Genomic DNA, 21005 nt, shown 5'->3' on the forward strand with positions numbered 1-21005 from the left:
CAACGGGAGAGACACCGTTTCGATTAGCGTTTGGTGCCGAAGCCCTCATACCGGCGAAGTTGGGTTGACGAGCTACCGTGTGGAAAGCTATGACGAGAGTAAGAATGCTGAAGCATTACGCCTACGGCTCTACCTTGTTGATGAAGTCGGGGCAACGGCGGCTCAAAGACCGGCTCGGTATCGGGACATGATGGCAAAACATTACAACTCTAAGGTTCGGCACCGGGACTTCGAAGTTGGAGATCTAGTGTTACGAAAAGTGCTTCGGCGCTACGAAAGATGCATCCCGGAAAAGCCGGGTCCCAACTCGGGAAGGCCCGTACCGAATCATTTCATGGCACAGGAGGGAACGTACTACTTGGAGACACTAGACGGAAGGAAGTTAAGCCATCCCCGGAACACGGAGCACTTCGAAGAAGTACTACCAATAAGTGCGAAACTTTCACAATACCAACTGCCTTACTTTCCAGTTTAATTTTAGACAGTTATAGCTTTTACTTTTTAGAGCTCAGTTTTTTCTTTTTCATAAACAATTTGGTTTATTGAACTTATGAGAGGAATTTTTTCTAAAAAATGCATGCTGATGAAAATCTACAAGTCCAGGAGTGAACGGTCTACAAGTCCACAAAGTGGACGGATCACCCAAAGGGTGAAGAACCTACAAGTCCACATAGTGGACGGATCACCCAAAGGGTAAAAAGCCTACAAGTCCATATAGTGGACGGATCACCCAAAGGGTGAAGAACCTACAAGTCCACATAGTGGACGGATCACCCAAAGGGTAAAAAGCCTACAAGTCCATATAGTGGACGGATCACCCAAAGGGTAAAAAACCTACAAGTCCACCTAGTGGACGGATCACCCAAAGGGTAAAAAACCTACAAGTCCACATAGTGGACGGATCAACCAAAGGGTAAAAAACCTAAGAGTCTAAAAAGTGGACGGATAACCCATATTACAACTCCATAAAATAAGGCAGACTACACAAAAAGATTAGAAAATCTAGTTCATAAAGTGGACGGTTAGTAAAAAAAAAAACTCATTTGAAAGTCCGTTCACAAATGGACGGGTTATCTGAATATACGACGGATAATAAGCAAGCAACATGCCATTTAAGATTTGATAAGTCAAGTTTAAAAATTACAAATGACGGTTCAAACAAAAGTTCACTAAACAGTGATAAATTTTTACAAAAGGGAAAGTGTTCTATTCGTTCTTCGGAGATGAGTTCCCGTCCAATGGACCGTCGTCTTGCTGAGTAGGAGGTTGAACTTCACCTTCATCGGCTGGAGCAGTGACGGCGAACACTTCATCTGTACTCTCTGACTGGACGGATTGCGCGAGTGTTTGCCCTTGAGCATCAATGTTGATGTGAGATACGTCCAACTCAGGGTACGACGACTTAACCTGACGGATAGCGTCGTCGAACCCGTCTGCAAAGGAGTTTCCAAGCTCCGTTATAAGATTCTCAGAATCACGGTATTCTTGGACGGCTATCTCCTTGGCATTGTCAAGCTTCGACACCGTCTCCGTCAGCTGCTTCTCTTTATTATTCAAAAGTTCACGTAGATGCCCATTCTCTTTCTCCACTTCGCCTCTAACTTGCTCCGAGCACTTGAGCTTTCTGTCCATATTAATCTTATAGGTCTTCAGCTCATGTAACTCCTCCTCCATCGTCTTGTTTTTCTGTCTCAGACGGTCCATGGATGTCTCGTGATTAAGGCAACGGCCAAAAAGCCCCTTCATCATCACCATAGCCTGGAAGCAAAAGAAAAACGATGTCATGATAATGACGGGCGTAAAGGAACTTGGCAATAATACTAGACGGATCCAAAATTACCTGAGCAAGGGTGAAGAGTCCCGTTTCACCCATCGCTTCCGTCGAGTGGTTTCCAAGGTCTGCGTAGTCGTCAGCAGTCAGCATGGACGACATCTTCTCGAGAGCATAGCTCGAGTCTTCCCGGAAGAGGACGGGTGGTTTCTCCCCTGGAGGTGTTGGACCCTTCATTAAACCTTTGCCTTTCCCGTGTTTGACGGGCGTTTTCTCAGATTGTAAGGCCACGACGGGTTCGACGGTAGTCCTCTGTTTCTTCTGAGGACGGTCCGTCTTCTCATGTTGGATTCGTTTTGACGGTACCGTATGGGTCGTCCCCTTTGCTTGACTTCCGTCCTGCTTTTTCTTTGCTGCTTGCTGTTTAATAAGGGCTCTCCTCCTGGCGGCGTCCATTTCTGCAAATCATAGACGGATGAGAGAGGAAAGGTAAAGTAAAGCAAAAGAAAAAGTGAAAGACGGGTATAGTTTTGACGAACTTACGTTTTCGAACCTTGTTATCGTATTGACGGGCAGCGGATGAAGGTTCAGGTCCGTCACAATACCAATTCAGAGTATCAAGCGTGACGAGTTGAGCCCAAGTTCTTTCCTGCAGTTTTGTCTTGTTAAAAATTCTCTCCAAAAAACTCCACTGCTCCAAGTCAACCTGAGGACGGTCCCGAGCTGCAATAAAGGACGGTTAGACCTAGAAAATAAATTAAATTGACTTCAAAAATCGGACGGAAGCAAAAAAGGATACACATACCCAACGGAGGCATTATGCCCCATGTTGTGTCGACGGGCATGTTAGTTACATCTCCTGAACGGCACATCCAATCGTTCCCTTCTAAAAAGAAGTAACGACTCTTCCAGTCTCTATTTGAGTCTGGAGTGTCACTGACGAGTCTCAATAAGGGACTTCTAGCTACAAAGCTATACATCCCCTTGGACTTGACGATCTCTGTTGGACGGTAACAATGGAAAAATTCTTCCACCGTCAACCTTCTGGCACCTTCAGACATCGCCCCATACAAAACCTCAACCCCAATGAACACTCTCCAGGCATTTGGGGAGATTTGGGTGACGGACAGACCAAGGTATTGAAGAAGTCGACGGTGAAGAGAACTCAAGGGAAATCTGAGCCCTGCCTTTAAAGCTTGCTCGTAGATCCCAACACCGTCTACCCCCTTGTAGTAGCATTTCTCGGATTTGTTGGGAAGACGTAGACGGATGTTGTCTGGTATTTGGTACTTTGTCCTAAGTGTGTTGAGTTGAGATTCGGTCATGGACGACCTAAAATCGTTTACCGTCCAGAGAGGCAGCATGACGAACTCCCTAAGGCCATCTGGGCCAATTACTGATTGGACGGGAGGATCCACACCGTCCAAGCTACTACTGGACAATTCTGAACTCTCCGTCTCTAGAACACCATCAAGGGAAGAAGAGGTACTTGACGGATCCCTCTCTTCACTTGAAGTGTCAAGATCTCTTGGACCTGACGGAAACTTTTCATCGTAGCCCGCCCCCTCGCGGACAAACGACTGGTTACTTGACGCACTAGACATTACCTACATTTATGACGGTACAACCTAAGACACCGACGGTTCTAAAGAAAATACATATACTTAAAACAGTGAAATTCAAAGAAAGACGGAGAAAGGTTTGGAATACGTACCGGATCGAAATGGTTTCTGACGAGAATCGATGGACGGATCTGCTGAAATGACGGGAAGGCACGATAGTTGTGACGGTTGTGCTCTGCTCACAAGTTTTTGATATGAAGGAGAAATGAGGGGAGAAAAATTTGGCTTTTTATAGAGCAGAGGGCGCGGAATACGAAGCGACGCCTCGGTTTGGGTAAATAGCCAATCCATGAGGGCCACGTGCTCTTCGCCAGAAATGTAGGCCACGTGTCATCCGTCATGGTATGCCAAGACCGTCCCCATTTAATACATTGCTTTTAGTCATTCCATGGATCCGTCAGATTATAAGGACGGATCCAAGGAATGAAGGGGGCAACTGAAGGGGATAAAAATAGTAAATGGACGGAAACAGTGAGGACGGATCGACACCATGATTGACCCAGCTATGACGGTTAGGTGTTGCTGAATATCCGTCTTGTGTAAATTAATTATGGATACCACGTGGCATGTCGTTTGATATATTTCAGATAAGCTTCTGCTTTGTCCCCACGCAAACGTGTATATTTAGACTTCTTGCGGCACACGTTTAAGAAGACTCCTATATGGAAAGGAACTTGAGAAGGAAGTTGTATCCTCAAAGAAAGGTAATTTTACCCACTATAAATACCCCAGAAACCCTAAGTATGAAGGTACGCATAATATTCTTAACTCTAGCACTCTAGGGTTAAAGGAACAAGACTCTAACTTGACCTTCGGAGGGTATTCGGCCGACACCACACCGGTGCTCTCTTCTAGGTCCTTCGTTTTCTTTTTGCATGTGTTGTTTTCGTTTGAGGAGCGCTTGCAACTTACTGGTGATATTTTCGGCATCATCAACAATATTATTTCATCTTTTAATGAAATCAATGTTTAGCCTCATGCATATGTACAGACATAATTAAAAATAATTACAATTACATGGTTCAAATTATACTTTTTTTATAGAAAATATTGAAATTATACATGGTATTAGTTTACACCATTTTTAAACTATAGATTTCTAAAATATATAATGATATCTCATATTATATATATATATATATATATGATTTGGAATTTAATTGGATTTAGACTCTTTGATATTTGTACTTAATAGTTCGCTTACTAAAAAAATTAACAAAATCAAATGGATACGTGGGGCAAAATCGAACATCAATTGAAATCCAATTTAAAATATAAGGTAAATTACATTTTATCACCTTATTGTTGGGTTACACATGTGAGTGAAGTCTCACATTAAATAATGACGAGAAAAATGAGTAGTTAATATAATATAATTGAGCACATACCTAATGAGCATAGGCCTTTTAGGTTAAAGTGTTTCTTTATATGTTATATTAACTATTCAAGGAAGTTCCCCAAGGTGTTTATCTCCTCAACAAGTGGTATCAGAGCCCATAGTGGTATTAGAGCCCATAGTGGTGTGGGGCAAAGGTGGCAAGATTATCGAGGTTCCTTTCTCAGTTGGAGCAAGATCAACAAATGAGTATTATTACCAATAGTGTTAGACAATGGTGAAGTGCAAGGTTCCCAAGGAGGATAAAAAAAATGTGCGGAGTTGACACGTGAAGGTCTATTGATGATGCACTTGTGAAGGAATTAGGGAAAGGAAAGCAAGTAAGACTTGTTCATAACCCACAAAGAAGTCTTGAAGCCCACAGAGAGGCAGCGACTCACACATAAAGAGGAGATTGTTGGATTACACTTACACATGTGAATGAAGTCCTACATTGAATAATGATGAAAAAAATAAGTAGTTAATATAACATAATTGAGCATATACCTATTGAGTTTATGTCTTTTGGGTTAAAGTATGTCTCTATATGTTATATTAATTATTCAAGGAAGCTCTCCAAGGTGTTTATCTCTTCAACACCTAAACTATGCTTTGGATTACACTTTACACCCTAAACTACAACTCTTGTTAGATCACTACCATCAGGTGTGCCAAATGCCAAATATTTGGCATTTGGCACACCAAACACCAAAAATCAATCCTCATCAAGTATTCCAAATCTCAAAAATTTTACCACGCCACTACAATATCGCTCAAAGATGAGACAGTACGGACACAAATGCCAAACCAAACAACTATTTTTTATTCAATCCTCTCAATATTTTATTCAACGTTTTCTCTCTCTTCTCATAGATTTATCTCTCTCCAACCCATGTTCTCTCTCTCTTTCTTCTTTAGATTAGATTCCCTCACCCTCAAATCAACAGTACGGCGGCGTTGTGGATTGTGGATCAAGCCACCCTCATCGATCAAGTTGCCGCCATCGCCTCTGGTTTGAAGACTCCATCGCTGCTTATCTGAAGATGCCATCGTCGACGATCTGAAGCTGCCATTGCCACCTCGGTCTGAAGCTGCCATGCCGCCTTGATCTGAACCCATCTTAGCCACGGCTTGAAGCTGCAGCACCGCTTGTCTAATGCACATCTCAGCCACAACTCGAAGCCAATCTTAGCCACTACTACCGATCTAAAGCCATCATTGCTGACAAAGAAAGCCACCACTGCCAGATCTCTCTACCTTTCTTACCTGTTTGTTTTTGTTTTTAATTTGATTTGTGGTGGTTGTGGCTGTGGATATGTTGTGGGTATTTGGCTGGAATTTATTTGGTTTATTTTGAGTTGTGTTTTGGGTTGTGGAGGATGCAGTGGTTATTGGTTGGTGGCTACTGGTTGTGGCGGTGGTTGTTGGTCGTTAGGTGGTGGTCACTGCCACTATTTGTGTTTTGTATATTGGCAGAGTTTTGTGTTACAAATATATTATTTTAATATTTGTATATATTATATATATTATTTTAATGTACAGAATTGAAGAATAAAAAATGTGATAAATGGTAAATTGTAAAATAGTGTGTTAAAATAATAAAGTAGATTTTTTTGTGTCAAAATGACTTTTTTTTATAAAATAGCGTATAAGAATGCTCTTACAAACTTAAAAGACCAAAACCAACCCCACCCCCCAATTAAAAACAAAAATTCCTTTATATTCCAACTCTGAGCAAACACCGGACCTAAGCGGATGAAATCTCCTTTTGAAGAGAACAAATTTTTTTGAAGAGAACAAATTTTGCGTGGAATGAACTCAAGCAATTATAGCAAGTTATGATAGGGGTCCACGTGCTAGATACTATTGGGGACTAGGAGGACAATAGCTATAAGAAGTGTACAAGTTATGACCAGGATGGACCCTACATGACCTTTTATTATGGTTAAGCTTAAGGATGGGCAAAGGCAACTGTTTTAAGCATTGCCAGGACAGTAGTTGTGCCGCGGTTAGACATGATAATACGAGTCAGAATTTTCTGACCCGACTTGACCCGAAAAATACTTGATTCAAATCTTTTTTTTTTCTTTTTTTTTACCTGAAGCAAAAACAGGTTGATCCGTGACCCAACCTGTTTTTTGCAGGTCAACCTGACCCAACTCCGATAACCTGTGACCTGACCCGTTAAAAAAATTGCTAAAAAAATATTTAAACTACGTGATCCTAGGTGCAAAAAGTATCAAAACTAATAGTCCATATATTATAGATATAAAGTTATAAACAAATAAAACTGTTGTCAAGAAATGACATGAAAAAATGACTATTTGTGTTTTTTTTTTTTTGCTAAGATTATTTGAGCTTCATCATAACCAATAAGAGCTAAGCTTCACAAATCACGGACATGACATGAGAGAATGAGTTATGAGACAAGACAGCACAAGGCTGTCAAGACAACCATTTTTTTTTTTTTTTTTTTTAAAAAATCTCATTCAATACTAACTATAGTCCATTGTCCAAAGTCATAGGCACACACAATGCACAAACCTGAAAGTTGAAACGTGACAAACTTGAGTTATAATTTGCAAGTATGAATATTTGCAATGCTGAATGTGCTACCAATGTTGAGTAGATTGAGATTGAGATGTAATTCTTATAAAATATTTACTTAATATGTTATGTTTATTTTTAAATCTTTTTTTGTTTAGTTTATCTTTCTAAGTAATCTAACTTTACTATTATTTTAAATGCAATAGGAACATGTACACTTGAGAAAACCAATAACTTGCTACTTTACTGGCTTATTTGTTTTGTTTGTTTTAAGATCTATCTCTTTTTGAAGATGTAAACTTATAATTATATGCATTTTGACAATGAACTATTAACATTGAAGACTTTTTCGATCATGAATTTATGACTATAAATAATTTTTGTCATGCTCAAAACTATCAGAATTGGAAGGATATTAACAAATGGCATTAAGTGCAATTCATTTGCTTAATTAATTTTATTCATTTTCTCTATAAACAAGTTGTCATTGATTTATTTTTGTAATTTAAAAAAAAAAACTTGTTTGAAAAATACTGGTCAACCCGACCCGACCTGCAACCCGATTGACCCGCTAAAAAATGACCCGTTTGACCCGCAAACCCGATTGACCTGACTCGACTTGACCCGGCCCGCCCGTTTTGCCACGTCTAGTCACAGTGGTAAAGATGATTCAAATTTGGGAATTTAGGATTACATCGTTTTGATTTGAGGAGGGGTTGATACCCATGAGAGAGATGAAAAAAAAAAGTATTGTTTTTAATTGATTAGGAGGAGAGAGTTTTTGGTCTTTTTAGTTTGTATCATTTGTCAGAGTGCAAAGTGTAATAAGAGTCATAGTTTAGGGTGTAAAGTGTAATTTGAAGCATACTAGTATAGTTTAGGGTGGTAAAGTGTAATTTCTGCTAAAATTTAATTATATTTGGAATCTTCAATTTTTAAACTCAATAATTCACCTTATCAGAAAAAATAAAAATTAGATAGTACATATGACACAAAATTAGACTCCAATTAAAATCCAATTTAAAATTTAATTGGATTTGGCCTCTCAATTTTTACACTCAATAATTCACTTAACATAAAAATTAAAATCAGATGAAATATGCTGCGCAAAATTAGACTCCAATTGAAATTCAATTTAAAATCTAATTGGATTTGAACTCCTCAATTTTTACACTCAATAATTCATTTAACACAAGAATTAAAATTAGATAGAAAACATGGCTTTTAATATATATACATATTTCACTTGTCAGAATCAAAACAACATTGCAGTCTTGCAGAAGACTAAATCTGCAACTGCAAGCGCCAATATTTTGTTTTAGCGGGTATCTAGCGTTAAAGTAATGTTTAGCAAAAAATAAAAAAAAAACCCAAAAAGATAATAATTACAACCAAAAAAAAAAAAGAGAAGAACGAAGGAAATAGATTCCGAAAATCCAATTGCAATGTAAAAGGAATAGAATAAGGAAGCCAACCCATTCTCGTAATAATAATAATATTGAAATTAACCCGATTTAGAATTTTGCTTGTAACTTGTAATCAGATCTACAAATGGAGTTTCTGAATTTGCTTGTAACTTGTAATTAGATCTACAAATGGAGTTACTCCTAACTATAAGCATTCCTTGATCAAGGCATCACATTGATAAGAGTAAGACGCCATCTGTCCCTGTCCATTGGCCCTGTCCTCCATAGCCCATACATATAAAACAGATTGACAATAAGAAATCACTAGATGCACTAATAACCTGCCCAAGCTTGCTTCCCTTAGTTGCATATCTGTCAAACAAATCTGTGTCCCCAACTCTTCATAAGATCTGTATTTCACTAATGTACTTAAAGATACAAACGAGATGAATATCATATGCAATCAGTTATGGAAAGACACCATCCACATCTATTAGTGAAGAAGGCATGATCCTATGCGGTTCAACACCACAATATGAGAGGAAATCGAGATGAATTGGCCTGTATGGCAACTTCAAGATCCAAGATGGGCTCACACCGCATCACAATGCAAGAATGTTGACAAGGTTATAGCACCAAATACCATAAACATTCTAACAGCTGAAGATTCTATCTCAACATTATGGCATTACCATCTCCATCAATAATCTCTGTTAGCTGGCATTATCTTCAGTAACTTGGCAAGGTCAAATGACTTGAAGTCTTCTCTGTAACAAAAATTCAGATCCATGGGTGTTCTTCCATCCTAAAAGCAGTAAACCCATCAATGTTAAATACACCTTCACTGAAAGCAAACAGGAGAAATTTTTTGCTAATAATTCCAATACTTCACCAAAGGTCTACAAGAAAAAAAATTGATGAACATAAATTAAACAAGCATGACAATACAACAGAAAATAATACGAAGCAGAAGCAAAAGGTCAGCTCATACTTAACAATTCTTTTTTTATTTTTATATAAGTATACTTCTAACAATTCAATACATATAAGATGCCAAAAAGATATCACGCAGTTGACACCTGGGGCAAAGCTTAATCAACAGATAAGCTTCAACTACCTAGCACATATAGTTACAAGTCTCACAATGCTTACCAATTATTCCTTCTTTTGTTAATAGGAAAATGAAGTTAGTCACAAATTCACTAGCATATATTTGGCCAGGTTCTCTCATATCAATCAACAATAAAAAATTGAGCCAGAAGGACCAGTACGGACATTTTTACAATTTGCTGGGATATGCATGGCTCTAGAAAGTTACCTTAGTTCTTCTGTTTTTATCTGCGCCATTGACTAACAAGACTTTTGCTATAAATCTATTTCTGCTTTGGATGGCAACATGCAATGGAGTCTACCCTTCCTGAAAGAAGAACTCATAAAGAAGATAATTGACAGGATATTGGCTGTATGAAAATTTAAAAACTATACTCACATTATCTGCTACATTGACATATCACATAATTAACCTACAAATAATAGTATTAATCAATCTAATCCCAAATGCGCACATTATGACTCATCAGCACAAACTATCAACAAAAAAAAATAAACAAAACCATCAGTCAAATTGTTGCCTTATTATTCTTGTTCTAAACAGATCTAAGATGCTAAAAAGTTTTAAAACCTCATACATAAACCAATTAAAATCAAATCAGAACTGACTCAGATAAAAATCATAGCTAAAAATTGATACAAACATATAACACAAAAAATCATTAATAATACCATTTGTGAAACTAAACCATTTCCATAACCAACTAAATAAATCAGATTTGACTCAGAAAACGCACATTAAAAAATATGAAAATACCCGATACTAACATACAAGATTTAACAAAAATTCACACATACTCTAAGAGTGTTTCATCTCTGAAACTAAACCATACTCAGATCCACATTATTAATGTTTAATCACCATTTTCATCATATGGGTCTATGCAAATTAGAACTAAAAATCCAAAACAAAAAAAAAAACAAAAGCAAGAAAGAAAGTATTTTGGAGGTACCCTTTTCAATGGTTTTAACATTCTTTGAGGTAAGAGTGATCCTGATTTTATGAATTTGTTCCTCGCCACCATCTGGACCCAGCTGCTTCACGGGTTTCACAGCATAAGGAGGAGCAGCCATCTTTCAAAGCTTTCTTTTCTCTGCAAAATACCAATCACAAATAAACAAAAAGAGCTAAAACCCATATTTGATATTGCACAGAGAGAGAGAGAGAGAGAGAGAGAGAGAGAACGACCTTGAGAGTTGAGAGAGCTGGAGATGGCGGTGGCTCTTTTCACAGAGAATGCAAAATGAGGATTTGAAGAAACAATACCAATAATCAAAGAAACAATTCAAAATTCATGCCCAAAAAAAGCACAATACTTGTACAATAATAACATACCTTATGGAATGTAATGTTCCCACTCTGGTCCGAGGCGGCGGCATTGAAAACAGTGACCAAATCCCCAACCCGATTGAAATAAATCCCATCATAAATCCTCTGCAAGTTCTCGAAAACTGGCTCGAAATGGTTTTTAAGCATATTGTTTTCGATTGGTAAAATTGTGTGGGTTTCTCTTTTCCATGCATTTGCCATCAAAATGGTTTTTAAGTTTTTTTTTTTTTTTTTCGGAAAATTGAAGGTACGGATCTCTGTAGAAAGGGAAAGTTTCTCCTTTTTTTTTTTTTTTTTTTTGAGGTGTGAGTTTGGAGAAAATAGTAAAATAGGCCTAATTTTTTAACTATATAGTTAGTTGTTACGGTTTGCAAACTATATCTTTTACTAGCATCTCGAGTCTTAGAGGCTCGATTTTGGGTCAAAAATCGAGTTTTTGAGAATCGATTTTTAATGTCTGATGTGGCATTTTTTTCCACGTGGAACCACCTGAAAATCGAGTTTCTAAAACTCGATTTACAAACCCCAAATAAAAAAAATCCAAGTCTTTTGCCATCTGAAATCCACAGCCATCAAAATCCAAAAAACCATCAAAATTCATCCACCATGTGAAGATCAAGACTGAACAGAACCCAGCATGCACAAAAAAAAAAAAAAAAAACCATTGCCCCAGATCCACGGCTGCCTGGGTCTCGCCTACGGGGGTGGCGCGACGTGGGGGGCGCGGGCCTGGGACGAACGACCTGAGGGGCGCCGGCCTGGGTCGCGCGACCTGGGCTCGCCGGCTGGGTCGCGCGACCGAGGCGCCCCGGCCTGGGTCGCGCGACCTGAGGCGCGCCGGCCTGGGTCCGCGTGGGTCGGCGGCGGCTAGGCATGTAGAGGAGGAGGCAGAAAGAAGCAGTGAGAGTAGCGAGGAAGAAAGAACGGAGTGAAACGCAGAAAATGGGAAAAATAAGAAGGAAAGAGGGAAAGATATAAGACATAAATCGAGTTTTTAAGTCTCGATTTCCAACTAGACGCCATGTGGAAAATAGGCCACGTCAGACAGAATTAGACCATAAAAATCGACTCTCAAAAATTCGATTTTTGACCCAAAATCGAGCCTCTGAGACTCGAGATGTTAGTTTATGATATAGTTTGCAAACCGGGCCTGCTAACTATATAGTTAGAAACTGAGGGTTATTTTGCTATTTCGTCCTGTGAGTTTAGCTGAAAGTGGGGATTTGAGTGACAATGAAATGCACTTACACCCATGTGCATAAGAGGTTCAACAATCCAATAATTAACAATACAGCTGATTACATTTTAGCTTAAAGTCTCTAAGAGCACTCACAGCAGTGGTGGTATATTAGTATATTGATATTTTTTAGCTCTTTAAACACCAAAAAGCATGCTCCAGTAGTAGAGCTAAATCTATTTTTTTTTTAGCTCTAATAGCTCTAATGAACACTGTTCATGAGAGCTAAACAAAAAAAATATTATTTTATTGTAGTTGGTGCTGTGAATGTTTTTTGAGTTGTGGAATATATTATTTTATTGTAAAAGATATATTATTTTATTGTGATGTTTATATTATTTTATTGTATTGAAAGCTAAAATAGATCCACTGCTACAGCATGTTTGTAGATATGTATAGGTAAAATAGATAAAGTAACTCTTGGTGGAGCTAAAAAACTAATTTTTTAGCTCCACTGCTGTAGATGCTCTAACTTCATAAAGTACAAATATAAAGAGAGTGAATTGTGAAAGTGAAAAATCGGTAAAGAGGAAAGATAGTGAAGTGACCTGTAAAGTGTAGAGATGAGCGAAAGATTTCTATTGACTACTTTGCCTATTCTCTAATCTTTCTAATTCAAGCTACTCTAAGAGCAACCACATCAGTTCTTTTATTTTACACATTCATTTTTAAACTAAAAATTTATTTTTTCTATTTTATACATCTATTTTTACAAAACACTCATATCAGTTCATCTATTCTATCACATATTTTAATTAAATAATCAATTTTCTCAATTTTTTTTATTTCTATCAACTGCCCCTATACATACGCTCTCTCTCTCTCTCTCTCTCTCTCTCTCTCTCTCTCTCTCTCTACCCATTTTTTCTGATTTGTTGCTCTCTCTCTATACCCATCTCTCTACCCATCTCTACCCATTTTTCAGATCAACTCTCCCTCTCGGTCTAATCCACATCATCTCGGTCACGAGCACCGATCCACAGCTCCAATCAGGCAAGACTCGACAAGCACCGATCAAGCAAGACCAACGAGCTCCGATCAAGCTCCGATCAGGCAAGACCAATGAGCTCCAATCCAGTCAAGCACCACAAGCTCCGATCCAGTCAAGCAAGACCCACGAGCTCCGATCTAGTCAAGCAAGACCCACGAGCACGACCCACCAGCTCCGATCTAATCAAGCAAGACCCACGAGCACGACCCACTAGCTCCGATCCAGTCAAGCAAGACCCACAAGCACAACCCACGAGCTCAAATCTCCCTAGCTTCGATTAGGCAAGACCCACGAGCTCCGATCCAGTCAAGCAAGATCCACGAACTCCGATCCAATTAAGCAAGACCCACAAGCATGACCCACGAGCTCAGATCTCCCTACCTCCAATCAGGCAAGACCCACAAGCTTCGATTTGTGTATCTCTTTTTTTCTTTTCTTTTTTTGAGCAAGTGTAGCTCTATGTTGAGCAAGCACCGATCTGTGTTTTTTGAGCAAGTGTATCTCTGTGTGCATCTAAGGAAAAAGAAGAAGATAAGGAGAGAAGTTACTGAGTTTGTTGAGCACAGAGAAAAGAGAAAAAAAAAAGAGCGAATGGGAAATTGATAAAATAATATATGGACGAGTTACAGTAGCCGTGTATATTTACACGGTTACCGTAGCTCGTGGATGGATTTACACAATTTTACACAGCTTTACACTCACTAATGTGGGTATTTTTTGGGCCAAAATATGTAAAATAAAAAAATAAAAATAAAAATAACAAATTTGTATTCTAGAAGAGTATCTACCAACTGATGATGAGGATGCTCTAAAACTGGCCGAAAGAGAAGAAAAAAGACAATCGACAAGCACCACCAAGAATAATGTAAAATATGACTACACTAGGTCGTGCAGACTACATATTAGATTGTATTAAATATGACTACATATTAAACATGACTACCCGCCAAGAGAAATCCTATTTCACTGATGCCTGACATACATGACTACATTGAGACTATATGCCATACAATCTAACCTACACTCTTTACTCACCCTTACCAGTCAATGCAGGTTTTATCAACATTAGAGCATTCACAGCAGTGGAGCTAAATAGCTATATTGCTATTTTAGCTCCACTCAAACCACAAAAACCCACATGCAGCAGTGGAGGCAAAGCTAAAAAATTTTAGCTTTGCGTTACAGTGCTCATGTATCAATACATGAGCACTGTAGCTGAAAGTTATAAAAAAAAAGTAATATTTTATTCGGCAGTGATTAAAAAAACAATACTTCACTCATTTCCCTTTTTCATTGCACGCAGACCTCTTTCTCTTCATACACTCCTCCGGAAAGCATCTCCATTTCAATCTCTCCTTCTCTTTCACTTCACAGTCCCTCTCTGAGCTCACCGCCACCGCCGCCGATGTCGTCTTCTCTCTTCAGTCACTCCGCCGCCGACGCCGTCTTCTCTCTTCCCTCTCTGAGACCCACGCCGATCAGCTGAGACCCACGCCGACGCCGTCGATAAGGTCTGGACCGTCGAGCTTCGCCGCCGATAAGGTCTGGATCGTCGAGCCTCGCCGCCGATAACTTCTGAATCGTCGAGCTTCGTCGCTGATAACTTCTGGATCGTCGAGCCTCGCCGCCAATAACTTCTGGATCGTCGAGCTTCGCCGCCGATAACTTCTGGATCGTCGAGCTTCGCCGCCGATAACTTCTGGATCGTCGATCTTCATCGCCGATCCATCTCTCCCAGTCCTCCATTTCACCGCCGATCCTCATTCTCATCACCCACGTCACTGTCTCATGCCGCCGACCCATCTCGCCCAGTCCTCCATCTCACCGTCGATCTCCATCGGCATCGCCTTCATCGGATTCAAGAACGCCGCGAATTTCGTAGCGTGGCTATGGCTGGGTTTGTGATTTGTGTGGGTTTGTTGGTGTGATTTGTGATTTGTGTGATTTGTGCTGATGGTTTTTTTCTGTGATCTTGGTTGGTTGGCAGTGGTGGTGGATCGGTTTGTGGAGTTTTTTTGTTTTGTGTTTGTATTATTTTATTGTAATAGAAATATTATTTTATTGTAATGTTTATATTATTTTATTGTGTTGAAAGCTAAAATAGATGCATTGTTGCAGCATGTTTTGTAAAGTGTATAGGTAAAATAGATAAAGTAACTTTTTGTATAGCTAAATTGCCAAAATTTTAACTCCACTGCTGTGGATGCTCTTAGTAACAGCCTTTAACATAGTCAAGTCAGAATCATTACCATACCAACTCTGACTACATTTGGTCAACATGTAGCGTAAAGAACTTGGAGATAGGACCACCCCAAGAAACAATCTCCAAGATTTTCTGTTTACTCTCATGAATCCTTATGCTACTACTTTTTTTGACAAGTCTTTTGCTAGCTACTTTGACATGCAAAGACTACCAATAGGCAATAGCTAGTGTTCACAACTATAGTCCTCAACAAGGAGTATGTATTGGCCAATACCAATGAACCTAAAGTGTCCTTTGATTGCTAGAGACCTCTTCTAGCACACATTCCCAAAACAAACAAAAAACAAAACAAAAAAGATTAACAGCTTAGACAAAATATATCAGATTTTCAGATTAAAGTTATTTTAACTATTTAAAAAAAAAAAATTTGAACAGGGAGTACGTATTGGCCAATAACCAATGCACTTAAGTGTCCCTTGATCACCAAGAACCTTTCCCAAAAAACTTTCCAAAAAGACTTAAGAGTCTTACACAAATATATCAGATTTTCAGACTCATTATGTCATTCTAACCTTCCACAACCCACTTTGTTTAATTTTCAATTTCAGTAATCAAATTGTAATCAAACTATGGTAACATTGATCAATGCCAATCCAGAGCTGTTCAACAAACATCCCACTTCACAAACAAAATCTCACATATACCACGCCTGCTTTAGCTAACTTTCAGTCAAAATGAAACTAATGAAACTACAACTACACAGTCAACAGTAAACAATATTATGTTTTGAAACAGCGATATCAAGAACCATGAACACTACCTCCTAACAATACTGTTTACAAGGACAACTGTGGGGGGGGGGGGGGGGGAAGAGGGGAAAAGAAACCAGGAAACATACCCAACCACCATCAGGCTCAGCACCAGGTACCAATACATTGATCTCACTAGACTTAGCTGTTGTCCATTGAAATAGTTGGAGCAGATCCCTATAATAGCCACATAGTAGGTAAACGACTAAGATGTAAGATCATATACCAGGCATTAATATCATTCTCAAATCAAAATCTATTTTCTATGTTTATTAGGTTGAAATCTTGGAATAATATAATTGGATTTCAATTTGACATTATAAAATCATTTATGAGGTGAAATAAGGATATCTGGCATTGCACCTCAACCCCATTGCAATTTACAATCTCAAAAGCAGCCACGGCATCCTACATTGTCAAGTGGACAATTAAATTAATCCATATACCTCAATATTCATGAGTCTTTTGGGTAAATATTGCAAAAAATGAAGTTTTTTGTGGTTATAGGCACTGTTCCAAGTTATTTAGGGGAATGAGGAGAGAGAGTGAATTGCAGCAACAGTATTGCCGAAATTTTAACAAAAGTAGGAGAGAGAAAGAAAAAGGAAGCGAGAGAAATTTTGGAATTTCGGCAACACTGTTACCGAAATTCCTTCTGTCCAGCCCTTGCCCGAGTGAGTGAGTGAGTGCATGCCCAATGCAAATGCCCAAAGCAAAAAAAAAAATGTTTTGTGGCAATCCCATTGCCGAAAATGGAGGGAAAAAGTAAAACAAAAAAAAACAAAAAAATTGGCAATGGTATTGCCGAAATAGGAGGAAAAAAAAATTGGCAATGGTATTGCTGAAATAGGGGGGAAAAGATTAAAAAAAAAAAAAAAAAGAATTGTGGCATTGTATTGCTGAAATAGGGGGAAAAAAAAAAGAATTGTGGCAAGCCATTGCCGAAAATGAGAAAAAAAAGTAAAAAAAAAAAAAAGAGGAAAACCAATTGTGGCAATGGCATTGTCAAAATAGAGATTCTTTATGGACTTAATTTTTTTTGGACGTACACATCAATCATTTTTTTTCTATTTACAGTACACATTAATCATTTTTTTCTTCTATAACTTTCTTTCATGTACTTTTTAGAATCTATGCACTTTTTTAGAATCTATATATTTTGAACAAACACCCCTTTTATTTCTACAATGTCATTGTCACAATTGGTTTTCCTCTTCTTTTTTTTTTTACTTCTTTTTTTTCCCATTTTCGGCAATAGCATTGCCACAATTCTTTTAATTTTTTTTTTTCCTTTTTCCCCGTATTTCAGCAATACATTGCCATAATTCTTTCTTTTCTTTTTTTTAAAAAAAATCTTTTCCCCCCTATTTCGGCAATACCATTGCCAAAATTCTTTTTTTTTTCTCTCTCTTTTCTCCCCTATTTTGGAAATACCATTGCCAAAATTCTTTTTTTTTTCTCTCTTTTCCCCCTATTTCGGCAATACCATTGCCAATATATATATATATATATTTTTAACTTTTTCCCTCCATTTTTGGCAATGGGATTGCCACAAAACTTTTTTTTTTTTTTTTGTTGCTACGGGCACTCGCATTGGGCACGCACTCACTCACTCACTCAGGTAGGGGCTGGGCAGAACGAATTTCGATAACAGTGTTGCCGAAATTCCAAAATTTCTCTCTCTTCCTTTTTCTTTTTCTCTCTCCTACTTTTTTTATAATTTCGGCAACACTGTTGCCGAAATTCACTCTCTCTCCTTATTCCCCTAAATAACTTTGAACAGTGCCTATAACCACAAAAAACTCCATTTTTTGCAATATTTACCCAAAAGACTCCAATATTCATTGCTTCCATTAATCAAAAAAATTGTTCTTCTGTTTGTTTTTCAAATATTTTTTATTGCTTCCATTAATCTTAAAAATTTCTTTACTTTTTTTGGTTGGTGAAAAAAAAAAGTTTATTTTATTTTATTTTTCATATATTATAATACTAACCGTAAATACAACTCCCATCTTAGTGCACAGTCAACAGTAAACAATATTATGTTTTCACTACAAAAAACGTGGTCAATAGCTGCGTTTCAAAAACGCGGCTATAGACCCCGAAAACGCAGCTATATCCTAGAGCCGCGTTTTCTAGAGCCGTGTTTGTAAACGCGGCCTAAGCGGCGCAGCAACAGACCCGCGGGGTCTGTAGCCGCGTTTTTAAAAACGCGGCTACAGACTAGACCTGAAGCCGCGTTTTCCAAAAACGCGGCTACAGACCCGCTTGAGCCGCGGTTATTAACGCGGCTACAGGCTGCGGACTATAGCCGCGTTTATAAAAAATGCGGCTATAGCCCTCTGTCAGTTCGTTTGCCAACCTTGCATAGAAACTATAGCCGCGTTTTTAAAACGCGGCTATAGCTTCTCTTTTTTTTTTTTTTTTTTCTTGCCCTCTTTTTTGGCTGTTTTTTCCCTGTTATCCAACACAACACAACCATCCAAAATAAACAAGTTCCAACACAACACTAATCTACAATAAAAATATATTGCAGTTACAGCTTATTATATAACAGGTATGAATATTGGAAAATCAAGATTGTCTTCTTTCTAACTTAACATGCATTCACTAAGCTGCCAGGTTCAAAGGCAAGTCAAACCAAGTGGAGAACTGTTTTTGCAAAACACTAATTACAAAGGCAGGTATCAATTATAAAAAAAAGGTTTCAAGGAATAAAACTTATAACAATTTTTTTTTCTCATTCACATGCTCATCTTTGGATTTCTCTTATAAGAGACGTAAATGCAGTATTTTTTATTATTATTTTGTTCTTTAAAGAAAGTACAGTTAAACAGTTCAAAAAATTGTGAAAGCATAAAGTAATGAGATTTAACAGAGCAAATGACTATTAATATGTATATTGATACCCAGATTTTTGATTGTGAGAAAGATGTACTATTTTAAAAGATGATGTTTTCAATTATTATTCTGTTTGAAAATTAGTTTGAGGAAATTATTTTTCAAAAATAGAATCACACTGAGAATTTAAACATCCTAAAATAATTTCAAATTTACACCACAAATATTCACTCTGCAATTTGAAATCATTTCAGAAACATCAAACAAAATCTCATAGAACTAACCTAAAATAGATAAAAATTGTTAACAATTAGTCATATGCAATAGAAAATTTTAAGAACTTAACACAATTATTTTTTCCTATAATTTTAACCCAACTTGAAATCAAAACATGCATAAAAGGAAATAAGAATAAAACATGAAGAAATGCAGTAAGTATGTGACAAATTGACAATTAAAATCAAATTAAAGAAATCAAACTTCTTCAATCTCCCTCTCGCTCTCTAATGGAAGGAGATGTTTCTTTTTCTATCCTCTAAATGGTATTTTTAGAGTGTAGTTTAGAGGGAAAAGAGTAAAAAAGGAAGACAAATCTTGAATCAAAATCAATTCAATTAAATACCCAAACCTAAGACTATATCAACTCAAACATTTAAAGCAATATTTCAAAAAAAAATTACTAATAAAGATTTCTGGTAGCCTGACCAGAAGATGTCAAATTTCTCTCGTTACCAACGCTCTTTCCAAATAGCGAACTCACGTTCTCTCTTATTTCTCTGTCTTGCCCTTTCCAAACCTAAACCATATATAACCCCAAATTTCAAAAAATCAAATCAAAACCTAATGTAACCCATGTACCTAACTAAAAATCAATCCAACCAAATTTCTCAAACTAATTCATATTTAATAGTCTGTCTAAGGGCACATTAAAAATTCACTTGAATTTTACAGCATTCCCAAATTATACTAGAACTTTACAATTTCACTACAATTTTTGTTGCGTCCCTAGCTTCAATGATTTTTGGTTTTTTTTTTTTTTTTTAACAATAGAGATAACTGAAAAATGTGCTTTAATGAGGCTAGAGATGTGTTCACATGGCCTTACCTTTCTTGCAGGATAACTCTACTGCTTGGTCCCCCAGGTTGTGGGAAGACCACCCTTTTAAAGGCTCTATCAAGGAATCTAAACCAATCTCTCAAGGTTTCTCACTCACAATAATTACAATGCAAATTGCAGAATGATCACTACAGAAAATATCAAGAAAAGCTCAAAGCATTACCTATGTAGATCCTATCATTTTAAATTCATAATGTTAAAATAGAAAGAATTAAATAAAACATGTAAAAAGAGAAAGTAGAAATAAGAGAACCAATTAACATAGTTCGGCTTGATGGCATATGTCTATGGCAGAAAGACAAGTAGTCACATCTTTGCTATATTGAACTATATGTTACAATATTTAATGTAGGGTATATATAAAAGTAGATTAGGCTTAGTATAGTAAGCCTAAACCACAATAGTCCAATGCATTACAAAACCACAATAGCCTATGGTGTTATACATCATGGCTTATGTATTTATGGTAATCTATTTTAACATCCCCATCAAAATCAAGTGTAAACTTGAAGACAACTTGAATTTGGAATATACGCTCATGAAGGATGACGTGTAGATGTAAAGAGATAATGGCATCAAAAATAACATTTTAGTTAATCCAATGTGTCAATGATGTTAAGTAGTCTTACTTACTATAAGAATCTGA

General features: G+C 37.5%; 1 protein-coding gene across 3 annotated transcripts; it reads right to left on the bottom strand.

Annotated features, from left to right (window-relative positions):
• Positions 1-8793: 8793 nt before the first annotated feature.
• Positions 8794-11443, bottom strand: LOC142606242 (uncharacterized). Of its 3 annotated transcripts, none has more exons than XM_075777627.1 (5): positions 11168-11443; positions 11021-11055; positions 10785-10925; positions 10040-10138; positions 8794-9526 (listed from the first exon to the last, which is right to left on the bottom strand). In XM_075777627.1, exons 1-3 carry the CDS (start codon positions 11360-11362, stop codon positions 10832-10834), a joined length of 324 nt encoding a protein of 107 aa, XP_075633742.1. In that variant the 5' UTR covers positions 11363-11443; the 3' UTR covers positions 8794-9526; positions 10040-10138; positions 10785-10831. The 3 variants fall into 3 exon arrangements, with proteins under 3 accessions (XP_075633742.1, XP_075633747.1, XP_075633745.1); XM_075777632.1 differs by having other exon boundaries at positions 8794-9565; XM_075777630.1 differs by having other exon boundaries at positions 8794-9620.
• Positions 11444-21005: the final 9562 nt, after the last annotated feature.

This window comes from Castanea sativa, chromosome 1 (genome assembly GCF_040712315.1).
Source record: "Castanea sativa cultivar Marrone di Chiusa Pesio chromosome 1, ASM4071231v1".
Lineage (NCBI taxonomy): Eukaryota > Viridiplantae > Streptophyta > Magnoliopsida > Fagales > Fagaceae > Castanea > Castanea sativa.